The following is a 19,113-nucleotide window of genomic DNA, read 5'->3' as shown; positions in this document are numbered from 1 at the left end:
GGAACTATATCCAAATCTGAGCCAATCTTTTCCAATTTCTATAGGCTTCTTCTCTACGCTTACAAAAATCTTTATGCCAAATTTGAAAATTGTGACCTGTAGTTTGTACCCAAACTAACATGGACAGACGGACAGACAGATGGGTATAGCTAAATCGAATAAGAATGTGATTCTGGGTCGATCGGTATAGTTATCAGTGGGTCTATTTCTCTGCCTTCTGGAGGTTACAAACAAATTCACTACGTTTTAATACCCTGCATCACAGTAGTGTTGTAGGGTGTAAAAATGATTACATCAATTAATTTTTAAATGAGAGCGATTTTATTTTCAATTAAATTCTTAGTTAAAGTTTTTGTATCGATTTTTTTTGCTGTGTATGGTTCTGTAATACACGCTCCAGCAATGGTCTGTATGTCTTTCACACCATAATTCTCAGAAAGCCTTAACAAGAATCTTATGCTCCTCCCCTAGAAAAGTTATCTATGTTACACCATATCTACCACTGTTACCGACTTGTTGTTTCCGTGGACCCACTTTTCTAAAGTTTATTATTACCCAAACCTTGTTTTGAATGCAGATTTTTCTAATTTTCTTTAATTATTAAATTTTTTATTGAATCCGAAAATATTTTTTATGCATCCGCTTTTCTTTGAAAAATTAATTCAAAACCAAGCCGTTGGCTGCTTTACAGTGCTTTACAAAAGTATGCGCCTTATAGAAACCTATTTAAACATCAGTGTTACTATTTTAACTTTTTTCCGAATTTATGTTGTTTTCGTTTTTGTTTTGTCATGCCTTAAATATCGTTATGTGCTATTGTGAATGTTTTGTTGAAGTTTTGTGAAATCTTTTGATTTGTGTGTTCTTTGCTAGTGTGCTTGCCAATTTAATGTTCCCGTTATCAATGCATTGCCAAGAAAGATACATCATCCTTTATGCTAAACTTGGAGTTTGTTTTCTATTTTTACTTCTTGGCCGTTATGTAGAATCATTTGCAAATGTTGCTGCAAGCTACGGCCGGAAATGCCAACAACAATTTGGCCACCATCAATCAACAGATTAATAATTTGGGTACTATTAATCAGCAATTAACATCGCTCAGTCATCAATTGAGTGGCCTGAATCAGCAAACGCAAAATCTGCAAAATTTCCAACAACAACAACAGCAGCAACAGCAACAATCACCCACTTCATCACCCCTGGCAACACAGCAACATAGTCTGGCCAATGCTTTGGCTGCTCCTACCCCCACACCTTCGTTCAGCCAATCGCAGCTACATTTGAATGTGTCTGGTGCAAGTGCCTCGAATGTGACCACCAACACTTTGTCATCGAGTCCCTTCCCCTCCATGAATCAATTGCAGAATATCACCTCACAACTGCAACAGCTGAGCGCCTCACCCAATGTGCAGCAGCAGCAGGAGGCCTTGTCCAAGGATCTGTTTCAGGTTAATCAGGAGCTATTGAATCGTCTGCATGCCTTGAATTTGGGGGCGGGCAATAATGGCTCTGCTGCTTCCGCTTTGGGTCTGGCCAATGGTGGAGGTGCCACCCCTTCGCCCCACAACTCGTTCTTCTATGTCAATCCCATGTCTTGTAGTCCATCCAATAATAACAACAATGCCAGTAGTAATTATAATTTCCTCAGTACGCCCACACCCAGTTCCATGGGTAATCTGACGCCATCACCCATGGGCACTCTGAATCGCAATTCCTATTCCAATTCTCCGCTGACCCTCAACGATGAGATGCAATTGAGTTTGGACAAGAATCTCAATGCACTGGATGAACATTTGATGAAACCCTTTGCCCATAACCTAACACAGTCTGTGTCGAATGGTAATATAGCCGGAGGATCAGGTTCCGCCTCGAGAGAGAATAGTCGATCGTCATCCACCGTAGATTCACCTCTTGCCCAAATCGTGCGCAGCAATTCGAATTTGAATAGTAGCAACAATAACAACGATATGAGCCCCTCATCCTCCAATTCGCCACGCTTCAATACTGTCATGCTGAAGGTGACCGATGAGGCGGGCAATGTAACGAATCAGCGAAAGTTATCGGCCACACCCAGTTTCATACAACGCAGTACCAGTGAGAAAGTGCCCCATCGTAGTCAGATGATGAGTCAGGTGCAAAGAACAGCCTGGGCAAGGCACACCACCAAATAACAATGGGAGATATTCGAGTAAGGACTAGGAGGAGGTGCAGATGAAGGACAATGAAGGATAGAATATGAAGCAGAAAAAGCAGTGTTTGATGTGTGTGAATAAGATAAGAAAAGGAGATTAAGGCAGTTGGTAATATTGTCGAAATGTTATGGATTACCCATAGGTTCTACTATCAAAATAATTCATTTTATGGACAAATTCTTTTAATTGCTAAAAATTATTTAAAAAAATGCTTTAAATTTGTATAAAGGGACCCTTAAACACCAGAGATATCCATTTACTATTTTCAGTAATATTTAGTTTCCCCATCCCCAAGTACGAGGCTTAAATTATTTAAAAACTAAAAACTAAGCTAAAAAATGCAAATTTTGCCTCGATCTATTCAGACTTTTCAACAAATATGGACATTTTCCCCATTTCATATAAAGATAAAAGGTCTTTCCATAGCCGAGTTTGAACCTGGTGCTTCAGAATTAACTTTGTTTTTGTCATCGCTGCCTCAAAATCTATTTCCATCTTTTAATGCAGGATACAAATTATGTACAGACAGAAGTAGCCGTATATCAGTACAAAAAAAGTTCCACGTCTATCCAAAGTCAAATTGCATGATCGGTTTGTAAATTTGCCCATGAACATTCAATTAAGGAACAGCGGTAAACTTCTCACATATCAATGAGTGCTGCCCGATTCAAAATTTAAGCTCATTGATAACGGGCCCTCTATTTTTCGCCGACTCCCGAACGGCATGCTGCAGTGCGTCACTTCTTTGGGGAGAAGTTTTTACATGGCATAGTACATCACAAAACAACATTAGGAGGGTATTACCTCTGTACACACTTTTTTCTGATGTTCTCGTCGGATTCGAACCCAGGTGTTCAGCGTCATAAGCGTACATGCTAACTTCCGCGCTGCGGTGACCTGCGATCGTTTAATGTCCGCATATAAACCTCTTGAATGATATCCTTATGTATGTTTAATAATCTTATCTGTCTTTCTCTTTGTCATACGTCAGGCATAGTATGAATATCCGGCCCTAGGTGAAAAAGTAATTGTGATACGCAAACTCGCTATAAGCCTTCCTGATTTGTAGAAGACTGAGCATAGCAAACTGATGTTTTTTTCATCTGTCGATGCTTAGTTACACATTTTGCTGTCCCGATTCTACAAAAACAAAGAAACTAATGCTAAAGCCTTTTGGTTTAAATAGTCTAATATGTAAACCATCGGTTCCTGCTGCCTCATCAATCTTCATTATGCTAATCGTTTTCCCAAAGAGGTGTCACATTGCGGCATGCCTTTCGGACTCGGGTCAAGGAGGCCCCTTGAAAGGAAACCCCTTAAAAAGGAGTCCCCTTAAAAAGGAGTCCCCTTGAAAAGGAGTCCCCTTGAAAGTAAACCCCTTAAAAAGGTGGCCCTTTAAAAAGGAGGCCCCTTCAAATAGAGGCCCCTTCAAAAGAAGGCCCCTTATCATTGAGCATAAACTTGAATCGGACAGCACTCATTGATATTTGAGAAGTTTGCGCCTGTTCCTTAATGAAATGCTCGTGGGCAAATTTGTATTTGTTGTTTTTGAAGAGATCTCTTAGAGATACTGAATAGAACCGCCTTGCTCAGTTGGAGACCCAATGCCCTTCTATTTGCCATTCGCTAGCCTTAGGTGCCTACACATAAATGTCCGCGTGGAGGATGTTATTGTGTCTATTAAAGCAACGATTCTGTCTTGTCGTTGTATCTGTGAAAGGTATCCTTAAGAAACGGAGAAGAATCACCTTCCAGAATTGCAGGTTTTTTTTCGTCTGCAGATCCGGGTCTTAGCATAACAACTGCTCAATCATACCATACTTACGATGACAGCTTCAAAAAGTAAAAAAGCGTTAAGTTTGGCCGGGCCGAACTTTGGATACCCACCACCTCGGGCATTTATATAAACCACCTTTTGACATAATTCGGTGAAAAATGCATAATTTATGCACAGCAACTTTATCGAAATATGGTCATTGGCACGGACATTTAAAGGTCCAATGAGTGCAAGTCATTGTTCAATTTTGTAAAACAAAATACTGGTCTTTTTGGTAGCGCTATTCAAATATAGACCGATCTGAACCATATACGATAGGTTGTCGAAAAGCCCAACATAAGTCACTGCGTCAAATTTCAGCGAAATCGGATTATAAATGCGCCTTTTTAGGAAGCCTAGACTTTAAATCGAGAGATCGGTCTATATGGCAGCTATATCCAAATCTGGACCAAATTGAAGAGGGATGTCGAAGAGCCTAATACAACTCACTCTCCCAAATTTCGGCAAAATCGGACAATAAATGCGCCTTTTATGGGCCCAAAACCTTAAATCGAGAGATCGGTCTTTATGGCAGCTATATCGAAATCTGGACCGAACTGGGCCAAATATAAGAAGGATGTCGAAGAGCCTTACATAGCTCACTGTCCCAAATTTCGGTGAAATCGGACAATAAATGCGCCTTTTATGGGCCCAAAACCTTAAATCCAGAGATTGGTCTATATGGCAGCTATATCGAAATCTAGACCGAACTGGGCCAAATTTGAGAAAGATGTCAAAGAGCCTTACATAACTCACTGTCCCAAATTTCGGTGAAATCGGACAATAAATGGGGTTTTTATGGGCCCAAAACCTTAAATCGAGAGATCGGTCTATATGGCAGCTATATCCAAATCTGGATTGATCGGGGCCATATTGGAAATGGATGAAGAGGGGCTTAACGCAACCCACTGTCCCAAATTTCGGCAATATCGGACACTACATACGCCTTTTATGGGCCCCAAAACCTTAAATCCAGAGATCGGTCTATATGGCGACTATATCCAAATTTGAACCGATCTCGGCCAAAATGAAGAATGAAGTTCAGGGGCCTATCGCAACTCACTGTCCTAATCCGATAATAAATGCGCCATTTATAGACACAATATCTTAAATCGATAGATCGGTCTATATGGCAGCTATATTCAAATCTGGATCGAACGGAGCCATATTGAAGATGGATGTTGAGTGGCCTTACACAACTCACTATCCCAAATTTCAGCAAAATAGGATAATAAATGTGTCTTTTATGGCCCTAAGACCTTTAATTGACGGATCGGTCTATATGAGGTATATATCTAGATATTGTCCGATATAGCAAACTTAGACCTTCACCTGCCTATTGACAAAAAAAGAATCTGTGCAAAGTTTCAGTTCAATATCTTCAATGTTAAAGACTGTAGCGTGATTTCAACAGACAGACAGACGGACATGGTTACTCCACATAAAAAATGTGTCTATAACAACAACAACAACTCATCGTCATATTGCAGAAATCATACCGTTCACCCCTTACTTTTCTGGTCGAGTGCAGGCTTGCTCTGGCCATTTCTTCTACTAATAACATAACCTTGATAAGCGACATGTAGATGAGACATGCTCTTGATGTGTTTTGAGTCAGGTTAAGGCTATGTTGGTCTGACCCTAATGATCTTTTAACCCTGGGTGATTATATTGAGCATCAATTCGCTGCCACGTTGTTTGGACTTCTTCACCACATCGATTAGAAGCGGACCACCATCTAAAACTCCTTCAGATAAATGCCTCAAGGCTCTCTATTGTTTTCATGCAACTTCACAACGAACATTTTTCTCTCCCTTGGATTTAGTTCCATACCCCAGTCACCACGTAGCATTACTACTTCGAGTTTTGCCCCAAATGGTCATCAACCGAAAATATAAGGCTATCACTAAGCATTAACTAGCATACGAGAAGACATTAAATTTTCCCCTTCAGACCACCTCTCAAAGTATCGGCCCCATCGTCTCTATTTTAGAGGCATTAAGCTGTTATTGTCCCCAAACACAGTATCCGCGGTCTAATCCTCTCTGGCGGAAAAGAAACTTTCTCATGCTTCCCTTCGCATCCATAGAAATAAGGTCATGTCTCTCTTCTTTTAACATACCGAGATCCTCAAGCTAGGTGCAACTTTTTCGGCATTATTCAGAATATAGGCCTTCTAAAGCACCTTTATTACTCCCTTATAAAAGTCCTCCTATCACAGGTATTCACTATACCGGTGCATGATAAGTCAGCACTTTTTAGGTAAGGTTTAGGTTGAAAACATGCAGCGAAAATAAATCTGATCCATGCCACTGTGGACACACCTTAGACATCAATTGCGTTTCATGTGCGCACTAAATAGAAAATAGGAACCACGAAAACAAATCTAAGTCAGGTATTGTGTCCCCACCTGAGTGCCGGCGTAGATTAACCGCGAAAGCCTGGAAATCCTCCATCGTATCATCCCCACATGCCTTACACATGCTATCACTTGCCGCACCTTTTCTGCATTAGTGTGCTCGTAATCGTATGTGTCCCGTTATTATACCGAAAACTATACAGATCCCACGAACCATAGAATTTTCGTCGACCTGCCAATCGTTTCACTCAAACCCGCCGCCCCGAAGGGATTCGGATTAAAAGAGTTAATTGATGGCAGTTATCTGACCTTCACGGTCAAATCGTCTGTTCTTTCATTCCCTCTTACACTGCTATGGCATGGCAATCCTTCCAATTCTTCCAGGTAACCTTTTTTCGCCATGAGTATTCCGCGATAGCATGACCTTTAACTTTCTTCTATACACTCTCCCGTCGTCTCAAGTCGCCCCGTCTGTGCTAGCACAACATGTTCTCTGAAACTGTTGTATATCCTTTCTTTGCACATTTTTTCCATTGCAGTCCACCGAACTGCTGAGGCGTAAGTAAGTTTTACTCTAATCGCGCTCCTATAGAGCTACTGGAATATCCTCGGATTCAGGCACCATGTCTGCGTCCGTCTACATACTGCCTAACATCTATTAGCCTTTTCGGTGCGCTACTGAATGTGACACTTCCAGTTCAGTTTCCTGTCTAAGATCACTCCTATATAGTCGACTTGGTCGGCTATCGAAATAGTTCTGTTGGAGAAACGTGACGCGTCAAATCGGCCCACCGTCATCTTTTTCGTAAACTGGCAGTTTTCAGTCTTTTGAGACCGCTGGATCTAGCCCAGTCGTAGCCCATCTCTAAAATCCTTTCGGACGTTTTGCATAATTTATTAGGATATCTACTGACTTCTATAATAATCTTTGGGTTTACCTTCTCCGGCAATCCGTCAATCATTAAAAGATCTCTACTTTACCATCAGCTCCACACTGACCAACCCTTCCACTAGTTTCAGTAGCTCGACAAATGGCACTTACTTAAAGACGAAGTATCCAATGGTTTTTTCCTCCGTAATTTTGAAACGAGAACTATTCCTAGGTGTTTTGCATTGAGGGCAATTCCCTCCAGAGATATGCATCAACATTCTGTCATCTTATACATCCGAGTGAAAAGCACCAGCTCCGCCCATATCGACAGTCGCTTCATTGAGCTTTTCATAATTCCAAAAATCTTAAACATAAATTAGCCTTGGATAAACAATACGACATCTTCTGTATATGCGTTTCATGTAACGTCATCCTTTCCATAATATCGTGATGTTTAAGCAACCAGAAGGCAATCGTGACGCAGGGGTTAATATGTTGCCTATGATACTGAACACCTGGGATCGAATCGCAATGCCTATGCCGCAAAACACTTGGGATTGAATCAGAAAAATTTTTCACCTGCATTCAAATTTTGACCATGAACATTCCACTAAGGAACAGGGCCAAACTTGTCACATATCAATGAGTGCAGTTCGATTCCAGTTTAAGCTCAGTGATAAGGGGCCTCCTTTTTATAGCCGAGTCAGAACAGCGTGCCGCAGTGCGACACCTCTTTGGAGAGACGTTTTACATGGCATAGTACCTCTCAAATGTTGCCAGCATAAGGAGGGGAAAACCACCACTGAAAATTTTTTCGGATGGTCTCGCCTGGATTCGAACCCAGGCGTTCAGCGTCATAGGTGGACGTGTTAACCTCTGCGCTACGGTGGGCTCCTTTGCCGCATAAGGGCATAGCTACCCCTCTCGAATCATGATGATATTCGAGAGGTATTCAGCAATGTAAAACTTCTCTACTCACTGGTGTTGCTCTACGGCACTCTCTTGGGATTCGGCAGTAAAATAGGAAACCCCTTATTATTGAGCTTAAACTTGAATGCGACAGAACTTATGGATATGGCAGAAGTATCCCCTACAGTTCCTTCATGAAATGTTTGGGGCACAAATTAGCATTTTTACATCCCAGCAGATCAAACTATACCATCTGCCTCTAAGACCACATCCTTAGTACATTTTTACTTTTCGCAAATGCGAAATCTAAATAATAAAAAAGTAAAATAATGCTAAGTTCATGTTCGCCGACCGAATTGGCAATCATATTCATAGAACGATTACTAAAACGTTTGCGCATCTCTCACTCTATTGTACTTGTGCGTGTGTTTCTAGCTATCTTTGTTTTTATGTGGCATCGATATAGACAATTGCTTTGGCTATTGAGTGTCAAATTTTAGGTCTCAGGCAGTTATCTGGTTGCAAACGGAATGGCGATGTTAGTTAACCCCCATCCTTTTTAGAGGGTATAAAGACTAATCCTCTAACCTCTTGTGAAAGCAGACCAGGGAGTGAGTGCATGGAGTGTTTGAGAGTTTGCATTGATGATGCATTGGCGGAGAATATCGGCATGGATTGCTTGAGAGACAGCTTCTTCGTAAAATTTATAAACCAATTTGCATTGATGATGCATTGACGGAGAATATCGCCGTCGTTTGACTCACGAACTGTATGAGAGTATTATGACTTTGTGCATTTGTTTGTAACACCCAAAATGGAAGAGAGCTTAACCCCATTGATAAAAATACCGATCGCCTCAGCAATACTTTCTGATTCGATTTAGATATGTTCATTTGTCTGTCCATGTTAATTTGTTGTCTGTCTCAGCCAACGGTTGCGTTGGCTGAGTTATGTTGTTAGAATCTATGAAGAAACTCTAGCGAAGAAGTCTTTTGAAGGCAAGCATTGTCGTAAATGCAATCCGGAACCACCAAAACTCGGTCAATCCCATGGCAGCCGGTTGTACGTAGCGGATTGGCCCGATGGAGTCTTCCGTCGGCAAGGGCTGCCGCTTCAGTGTACAACACACTGCAACAACAACAACCAAAACTCGGTTGAGAAGATCTAGTAATGAAAGATGTCTCGAAACTTGGTGATAGAGATTAGAGAACGAGCGCAAAAGATGCAGGCGCTTGGAAATCTATTCCAAGTTCGGCTAATGAGACAAATGTTCTGTCATGGCTCATTAAAGTTAGGTAATACCTCTAACCACACCCTTGTTACAGTTGTACCAATTTCATGTTGTACTCCATATAAAACACATAGAGGTATATCTGTGCCAAGGTTGTGGTAAGAGGTTGTATGAAATAGGATGGTGTCTAAGGGTTACTAAACACGTAGCTTTGCTTATAGATTTTTTCAAAATAAAAAGATTACAAATTTTGCTCAAAGTTTTCTTTAAGAATACGTTCGGCCATGCCCAATATCCATAAATGATTATGAATCATGGCACTACACTCACCATATTGCCCTGCTGCTTTAATCTCCCAGCTACATATCTTCATTCAGTTAAATAATTTAGTATTTAAAAGTTTTAAATATTTCTATTTTAGAGAATTGAAATCATATAGGTTATCACAACTGGTGTTTGGAGTATTAAATACTCCAACCCAATTTCTTAAATTTATTTATTTTTTTTATTATTATTATAAAGTTAAAGTATTACCTTAAAGAGAAAAACAAGAGTTTATATGGTTTGTTTGTTGATAAAGAAATGGGAAACGATTTCATCTAATTTAAAATAATATTTTTTCTATAATTGAATTAAATGATTACTTTTATATAAGATTGACATATGTTTGTTTGGTTGAGTGTTTAATTGAGTGCGTGTAATCTGTGTGCGTGTATTTTGTAGCTTTTTGTTAATTCTGATATACATATCCTTGATGAAAATTAAGTTATCAGTATTAATTTTTCAGTAGGAAAAAAGAAAACAACATGGATAACTAATTGAATTTTTATACCCAAATCATTTGGGGATAAATTTGCGAATGTATTAAATCATGCTTGTTACGAGTTCATTCAATAATGCGGATGGTATGAGAAAAATAATTATTGGATTTGGTTTGCTGATTAAGCTATGCAGTTGTGATTTAAAAAAGAGCAGATGATGGTCATCTATCGATATTAAAACTAAAATGGAGATAATAGTTTAAAATACTTTAAAAATATGTATGTACAAGCTTGGCAATTCAAATACTCTTGGTCTTTTCTTGACTTCATACCCCAAAAAGTATGAAGTTAGTATTCTCCAATCACTACATTGTTTCAGCATCTTTTTCGTATTCTGTAATTCGTACTGCCTCCTCCCCAATCCCGAAACGGTCAATATTTTTATACGAAAAAGCATTTTTGGCTGAGCCCAGTGGATGCTTTAATTGGAAACTTTGTTTTCTAGATGACGATATAAATGCTACTGCTGAAATGATTGAGAAGATAATTTCAAATGGAATGAGGATATTTATTCCAGTTAAGACTGTAACGGCTCAATCAGATGACAAAAGTTGGTTTAACCAAACATGTAGAGAAACTGTCAGATCGAAAGAGGTGGCATTGACATGCCAACACTGAACTGCTGAGCAAACAGTCAAGATCTTCCTGTGCCAAAGTTCTTAGGCGCTAAAAATTTCCTTACGAACAGCGCCTACGTACTGTAACGACGAGTTTCCTGCTTTAGCCTGGGGTAAGGATCGCGGGGAAAGAGTTAGTCACAGAAATTTATAATTTCAAAAACAGTGGAAGAGAAAGACGGTGTAATAATTTCAAGTTTGTCGATTTATTCAAAAATCTTCAGATTATACAGAGGCCACGGTAGCGCAGAGGTTAGCATGTCCGCCTATGACGCTGAACGCCTGGGTTCGAATCCTGGCGAGACCATCAGAAAAAATTTTCAGCGGTGGTTTTCCCTCCTATTGCTGGCAACATTTGTGAGGTACTATACCATGTAGAACTTCTTTCCAAAGAGGTGTCGCACTGCGGCACGCCATTTGGACTCGGCTATAAAAAGGAGGCCCCTTTTTATTGAGCTTAAACTTGTATCGGACGGCACTCATTGATATGTGAGATTTTTGCCCCTGTTCCTTAGTGGAATGTTCATGGGCAAAATTTGCATTTGCATTTAGAGCCTCGTGCACCGGCTAAGCAATCCGATAGCGGTTCGCGGTGATGCCGTAAATAATCTGGCGTAAAGCAGATCTAGATAAGTATTTTCGTCAACGCGGATCTCGTGATCCTGAGGACGGGGTGCCACATGGAGACCTGGCATACCGGATCTGGCGAAAGGTGCGGGTGGAGTACTCCCTGACGGACCTGACGCTTCTCAGAATAGAAGTGCGTGCACTTTGCTTTTAGGGTGTTGGTGCTCGGATTGAGAACCGAGCAAAAGCCTGGGCCCTGTTTTCTTCTGGCTTCTGCTTTGAGACTGATCCCGGTGTTTGCCGGTGTCTCTCCTTAAACAGGCTTTTGCCCGCTTCCCATTTATCATTTTTATAACCTCCACCATAGGGTGGGGGTATACTAATTTTGTCGTCATTTCGTTAGTAACACCTCGAAATATGCGTCTAAGACCTCATATATTCTTGATCGTCATGTCATTTAAAGTCGATCTAGCCATGTCCGTCCGGAGCTTCAAAATCATCCCTGGAGCTACTGGACCGTGTACAGAGGAGAGCGATGGCATTGGTTGGGGATAATAGGTGATAATAGAGGCAATAGAGGCAATAGAGTTGCCTCCCTTGAACATCGCCGCAATGTGGATTGTTTGGCGCTGTTCTATCGGTACTTCCATAGTGTGTGTTCGTCTGATGTTCGCCATCTTTTTCCTGATGTAAGGATGTTTGTCAGAAACACTAGACATTCCAGGAACTCACAGCCGTTTGTAAATGATTGGCCAATGAATTATATAGAGAATTCTTATTTCGCCTGGACCTTTCGTATGTGGGATCGACTTTCTGCTAAAGTTTTTCCTATCCACTATAACATCCAGAGATTTAAGACAAATGTCAATAAAAACTGCATCCTTTTCCTTCTGCAATTCCTCATTTACATTGGCCAACGCAATGCACTGCATTCATAGGGGACATTCACTGCGTGTTGGTTGATAGAAAAAAAAAAATGAAGAAAACTTCTTAAATTTGGGCGATTTGATCAATCCACCATGAATCGTATTTGTATACCCTACATTACCACTGTGACATAGGGTATCGCCAAGAAGGGGAAGAGCTAGACCCGTCGATGAGTATACCGATCGGCTTAGAATCACATCCTGATTCGATTTGGCTATGTCCGTCGGTTTGTTTGTCTGTCTGTCCGTGAATTCTTGTAATCAATGTCCAGGTCGCATTTGTCGTCCGATTTTCACAAAATTTTGCATAAATCTCTTTTTTGGTCCCAGGACGAACACTATTGATTTTGAAAAAAATCGGTCCAGATTTAGGTATAGCTCCCATATATATATTGTTCAACCGATATGCCCTTTTAAAGCTGTAGAAGCCACAATTTTGGTCCGATCATTCCAAAATTTAGCACAAAGTGTTTTTTTCGACGTCCCAGTGTGTGTGGATCATATTTATTGGGTTGCCCAAAAAGTAATTGCGGATTTTTCATATAGTCGGCGTTGACAAATTTTTTCACAGCTTGTGACTCTGTAATTGCATTCTTTCTTCTGTCAGTTATCAGCTGTTACTTTTAGCTTGCTTTAGAAAAAAGTGTAAAAAAAGTATATTTGATTAAAGTTCATTCTAAGTTTTATTAAAAATGCATTTACTTTCTTTAAAAAAATCCGCAATTACTTTTTGGGCAACCCAATAGATATAGCACCCATATATATCTTTCATCCGATTTGCCCTTTTTAAGTCTAGTATCCACAATTTTGGTCTGATCCATAAAAACTTTAGCATAAGCTGTTGCGTGATACGTTTTAATATGTGTGCGAAATTTCATTAAAATCGGGCCATATTTAGATATAGCTCTCATATATATATCTCATCCGATTTGACCCATTAAGGCTGTAGAAGCCACAATTTTGGTCCGATCATTACAAAATTTAGCACAAAGTGTTTTTTTCGACGTCCCCCCAATGTGTGTGCAATATTTCCTCAAAATCGGATCAGATTTAGATATAGCACCCATATATATCTTTCATCCGATTTGCCCCTTTTAAGTCTTTAGTATCCACAATTTTGGTCTGATCCATACAAAATTTAGCATGAGATGTTGCGTGTGATGTTTTAATATATGTGCGAAATTTCATTAAAATCAGGCCAGATTTAGTTATAGCTCCCATATAGATATCTTTCATCCGATTTGACCTATCAATTTTGGTCTGATCTTTACCAAATTTGGTACGAAGTGCTTTTTGTGACTTCCCAATATATGTGCAAACTTTCATCAACATCGGATCAGATTTAGATATAGCTGTCATATATATCTTTCATCCGATTTGACCTATTAAGGCTGTAGAAGCCACAATTTTGGTCTGATCTTTGCCAAATTTGTTACGAAGTGGTTTTTGTGACTTCCCAATATATGTGCAATATTTCATCAAAATCGGATCAGATTTAAATACAGCTGTCATATATATCTTTCATCCGATTTGACCTATTAAGGCTGTAGAAGCCACAATTTTGGTCCCATCGTTACAAAATTTAATATGAGATGTTTTATTGTGCGTCTCAATACCTGTGCAAAATTCCATTAAAATCGGATCAGATTTAGATATAGCTTTCATATATATATTTCAGCTGATATGGCTTTTAAGGCTGTAGAAACTGCAATTTTGTTCCGATCTTTACAAAATTTAGCAAGAGATGTTTTATTTGACGTTCCAATACGATTGTAAAATTTCATTAAAATCAGTTCAGATTTCGATAAAGATTCCATATATATCTTTCATCCCATATGGCCTTCGAAGGCTGTAGTTGCCACAATTTTGGTTCGATCTTTATAAAATTTAGCATGAGGTGTTTAACGTCCTAGCACGTATGCTAAATTTCATGGAAGTCAGTCCAGATTTAGACATATCTCCAATATATCTTTCATCCGATATTGCCCTTAAAGTCTGTAGTAGCGACCATTTATATCCTATCGACAACAAATCTCACAAGGTTCTATTTGGATTTTCAATAGGTATGCAAATATAAAGTCTTACTAAACGTCAATGTAGGTGTGATATATCATATCTGTGGTGTAGGGTATTGTATAGTCGGCTCCGTCCGACTTTTGCCTTTTCTAACTGGTTTAAATTCTATGGATGTTTTCCTTCTGTAGATCGCTCCCTCCAAGTTATCAAGGAGTCATGTGAGGAGAACCGATTATATGAGGAGTTCAGTGTGGAGTAAGAATGAAGTGAATGTTTCACTAAATTTTTTTCAAGTATAAAAAAATCTAAAACAGAGGAAACCTGTTTATTTTATTATTTTTATTTTATATTTTGATTAATGGTCTTTCATTCAATACATTCAAATACCACAAAGCCTTAGAGTCAAAAAGTTCACAAGAGAATTCACTTCGCTCACCTTAAGTTTTAGGGTTGTCATTGATAGGCTCCCTATACATGTAGGCTTTTAATCATAACAAAATCGGTCAAAAGTAAAGAACTTTTGACTGCAAAGAGACAATGCCAACGCCATTGCTATACTTGTAGCTACAACTGTTAATGGGAAAACATTTAAAAATTGCTAATTCCCACAACATGTTGTGTAACAAGCCTAATTGACCGGCCAATCGATACAAATCACATCATTGCTACTTATAACGCCACAAATGAGATTTCTTCCCCATATCCCATAATGTGAATGCAACTCTTTACGCAACATGAGAAAAAAAAACCAAATGAAATGTAATTTCACAAAAAATCAGGAGGAAATCATATCAATTTTCCTCCTCGCATCATACATAATCAGTCAAATTATGGGCAGCAACAAAATAACATCAACCACAGCAGTAAAACATCATAAAAAAACCAATTTGTATAATATCACAGATTGATAATAAAAAAAGTAATCCGATTTATTATGACAGGCATGAATTAAATTTAAATTTATAACAAAAAACCATAAAAGAAAAAACATAAATGAAATTAAATAAAATTTAATCTTTTTAAAATCAATCTATAGGCAAACAATTGTTGTATATATATTTAAAATTCATAATGCAAAAAACGAAAAGAATTTATTAAACAAAAAGTTAATATGCTAAATAGAAATTAATTAAAATTACAGCATAGGAAATATAAATATCACAGCAAACTAATGTATAATGCTGTAAATTGATTATCATAAACATCTTTTTTTTTGTATTTAGCAACAATAATCAATCTTTGAAGCAAAGAAAACAACAACTTTGTGTGGTTCTTTACTTAGAAAATTTTATTCATTTATTTTTTTCTCTCCCTCCCTCTCTATTTCTAAGCTAATTTTTCAAATGCTCAATATGGAAATTATGTAAAGAATAATCTCACACATTTTAAAGAACTCTTAAATATCGATTAGTTTTATAACTCTAAGAACAGCTACAAAAATATCACTTATGACAGCATAATTGATACCATCATTAAAGCATTCATTATTACTGTCTGTGTCATCGACTTGTCATTATCATCCCTAGTATCGTAAATTGTTATTTTTTAATTAGCTATATACATTATTTAAACAACAACAATATGAAAAACAAAAAAGAATATCTTAATAAAAAAAAATATATTAAAAAAAAGAAAACGAAACGAAGGTTTCAAATGTCATCAATTGAATTTTTTAATAGATATTGTGGGTTATATGCTACTTTGCTAAACTAAGACCTTATCCATGGTGAACAGTGGCTCAGGCAAGCCGAGCAATATGGCCATAAAGTACCTAGAGCAAAACGAAAGATTGTCAAATTTCCTATCGAAATGAAATCTTGACAAAATTACAGGAATGTTTGTTAAAATTTCGTTTCTACGGGAAATTTGGACCAAATTGTATTTCAATGGGAAATTTTGATGAAATTTCTTATACCATAAAAAAAATTCTCTATAGAAATGAAATTTTGACAAAATTTCCTAAGAAATGAAATTTTAAAAAAAATCTTAACCAGCAAGGAAGTGCAAAAGTAGGGCGGTGCCGACTGTATAATACCCTACAACTTGCTTGCAGGGGCTCTTGGAGTAAAATTCGGGAGATATATATATGGCAACAAGAACTATATCTGGACCGATTTCTATGAAATTCATCTGTAATGTCGAGATTCATAAGAAAATCCTCCCTGCTAAATTTCGAGAGAATCCGTTATCAAATGAGCACTTTATTGCAATATTTCTTAAAATCGGACTAACAAATATATGGCAGCTATATCTAAATCTGTACCGATTTTGAGCTAACTGCTCATGTAATGTGGTAGTCGTCGAGGAAAATTAGGTTAGGTTAGGTTTATGTGGCAATCTGCCATCAGACTCACTTAGACGTTTTCGTCCATTGTGATACCACAGGAACAGAGGAAGAAAAATGCCTACTAGTTTCAACCGTTGAGCCATCCAGATCGCTTTAAAAACCCCAATAACTTGTTCAAATGTTCACATCCGCTAAATCAAACAGGTTCTCAAAGAAATGAGAACCTAAAGTGGAACTCCTTCTGACTGCTAGTGCGGAACACACACACAGAAGGTGTTCTATAGTCTCTTTTTCTTCGATGTCCTCACAGCTTCGGCAAAAGTCGTTGCTGGCAACCTTCAGTCATGGTATTCGAGTAGGCAGTAACCTGTAATGACGGACATAATGACTGAGACGTCTGTTATTGCCAGTGACAGCAAAGCTAGATTAGGCCTCTTAGTTTTGAAATGCTCGAAGCCACCTCTTTGTGACCATTTATCCTTCGTTGCCCTTCGGGACTGGTCCTGAAAACTTACATGTCGCTAGAGGCATACTCACAGATTCCAGTATCCCTGGAATGTGTAGGGTAGTTCCTAGTCTCGCAAGCTCGTCCGCTTTATAATTCCCTTGGATATCTCTATGGCCTGGCATCCGGAACATGAGCATTGTGAACCGTTCAGAAATCTCGTTGAGAGATCTGCGACTTTCGAGGGCGGTTTTATGTTCAGAAATACGTTCTCCTTTAATGGCTGCCTGGCTGTCTGAGAAGATATTTATGCCAATCGTCGTAATGACATTATATCTTAGCCATCTCACAACTTCCTTAATTGCAAGGATCTCTGCTTGACACACACTGCAGTGGTCGGGTAACCTTTTCGATATGACCAGTTGTAGATCTTTAGAGTACACTCCAAAGCGCACCTGGTCATTTAATTTGGAAACATCCGTATAGAAGTCTATGTATCTTCTGTTACCATCGGTTATATCATAAACCTGAACCGATTTCTAGCAACCTTTGTAGATATTGTTTAAGTTGTCGAGAAAGGCGTTGTACAAAGTTTTGGGAAGATTGGTCAATAAATGCGCTTGCAGTTCAAATTCACCAGTAATGTCGAGAGTCAAGACAAAATACTTTCTGTTTGATTTTAAGAGAATCGGTTAACAAATGACCATTTCATTGCAATATTACTGCAAGTCGGACGAATATATATATATGGCAGCTTTACCTAAATCTGAACCGATTTCGACTAAACTTTATAGATATTGTGGAAGTTGTCGAGGAAAGCGCTTGTAGTGGCTCTAGGAGTGGAAATCGGGAGATATATACCTATATCTAAATCTGAATCGATTTCTATGAAATTCACCAGTAATATCGAGAGTAAAGTGAAAATTGGTTAATAAATGTTCTTTTTTTGCATTATTACTGCAAATCGGACGAACATATATATCGGAGCTATATTCAAATCTGAACCGATTTTTTCCAATTTCAATAGGCTTCGTCTCTAGGCCGAAAAACACGTCGGTACCAAATTTGAAGACGATCGGATAAAAATATGCGACCAGTAGTTTGTACACAAGTTAACATGGACAGACGGACAGATAGACAGGCGGACATAGCTAAATCGAATCAGAAAGTAATTCTGAGTCGATCGGTCTACTTACCAATGAGTCTATCACTTTTCCTTTTGGGTGTTCAAATGCACTAAGTTATTAGACCCTGCATCACAGTAGCGGTGTAGGGCATAAAAATGAAGTTGTGTTTGTTTCGTATAGACTCAAAAACGGCTGAACCGATTACCTTGAAATTTTCACAGATTGTGTAGGTTGGTCTGGCATACAAAATCAGATCGAAGTATAGGGGGTTACGCCAACCCTCAAAAACGCCATTAGACCCATTATGACTATATAATACTTGGCTGAACCGATTTTCTTTAAATTTTCAAAGATGGTGTTCATTTGTCTGGAAGGAAACAAAGGCTTTATAATTTTTAGATATCGGGTGGAGGCTGACCCTCCCCTTAACCCCAAAAACGCCGCTCAAATGAAAGGTATTGGAGACCAGAAAACGAATATGGTATTAAAATTTGGGTCCAAGTACCCAGCGGTACTATATGGGACTCAAATGAGAGGTATAAGAGAGTAGCTTACAAATATGAAATTAAAATTTGCGTTCAAGTCTAGGTGGCGCTTTTCCTCCTAAACGTCAAATGGGTTATTTAACCCATTATGACAATATGGGACTCAAATGAAAGGTATTTAAGAATGGAAAACGAATTTGATATCCAATTTTGGAGCCAAGTGTTTTGGGGTTCGCCCTAAAGCACCCCCTTAACTGAGCTTCATTTCCGTTAGGAATAAAGAACGAATTTGATATCTATTTTTAGTGCAAAGTGCCGGTGGCCTCCCCAGCCCCAAAACACCCTCCAAACGGTTCATAATAACCGGTCATGGCAATATGGGGCTCAAATTAAAGTGATTTGGAAATGTAGCACTAATTTGATATCCACATTTGAGTCAAAATG

The 19,113-nt window shown here is 38.6% G+C and overlaps 1 protein-coding gene across 7 annotated transcripts in view; it reads left to right on the top strand.

Annotated features, from left to right (window-relative positions):
- Positions 1–19,113, top strand: part of LOC106092952 (capon-like protein) — a 977,840-nt gene that overhangs the window by 951,150 nt on the left and 7,577 nt on the right. For 5 of the 7 annotated variants that reach the window (XM_059361274.1, XM_059361275.1, XM_059361276.1 and 2 more), the window contains one exon: positions 987–9,080. The exons of the other annotated variants lie outside the window; for them this stretch is intronic. In XM_059361274.1, coding sequence (XP_059217257.1) covers positions 987–2,171 — 1,185 coding nt within the window. In that variant the 3' untranslated portion in view covers positions 2,172–9,080. Of the gene's footprint in view, positions 1–986; positions 9,081–19,113 lie in introns of those variants that run through there. 7 annotated transcript variants of the gene reach the window in all.

The sequence above is a fragment of the Stomoxys calcitrans genome, chromosome 1, assembly GCF_963082655.1.
Source record: "Stomoxys calcitrans chromosome 1, idStoCalc2.1, whole genome shotgun sequence".
Classification (NCBI taxonomy): Eukaryota; Metazoa; Arthropoda; class Insecta; order Diptera; family Muscidae; genus Stomoxys; species Stomoxys calcitrans.
This window is presented reverse-complemented; position numbering and strand designations above follow the sequence as displayed.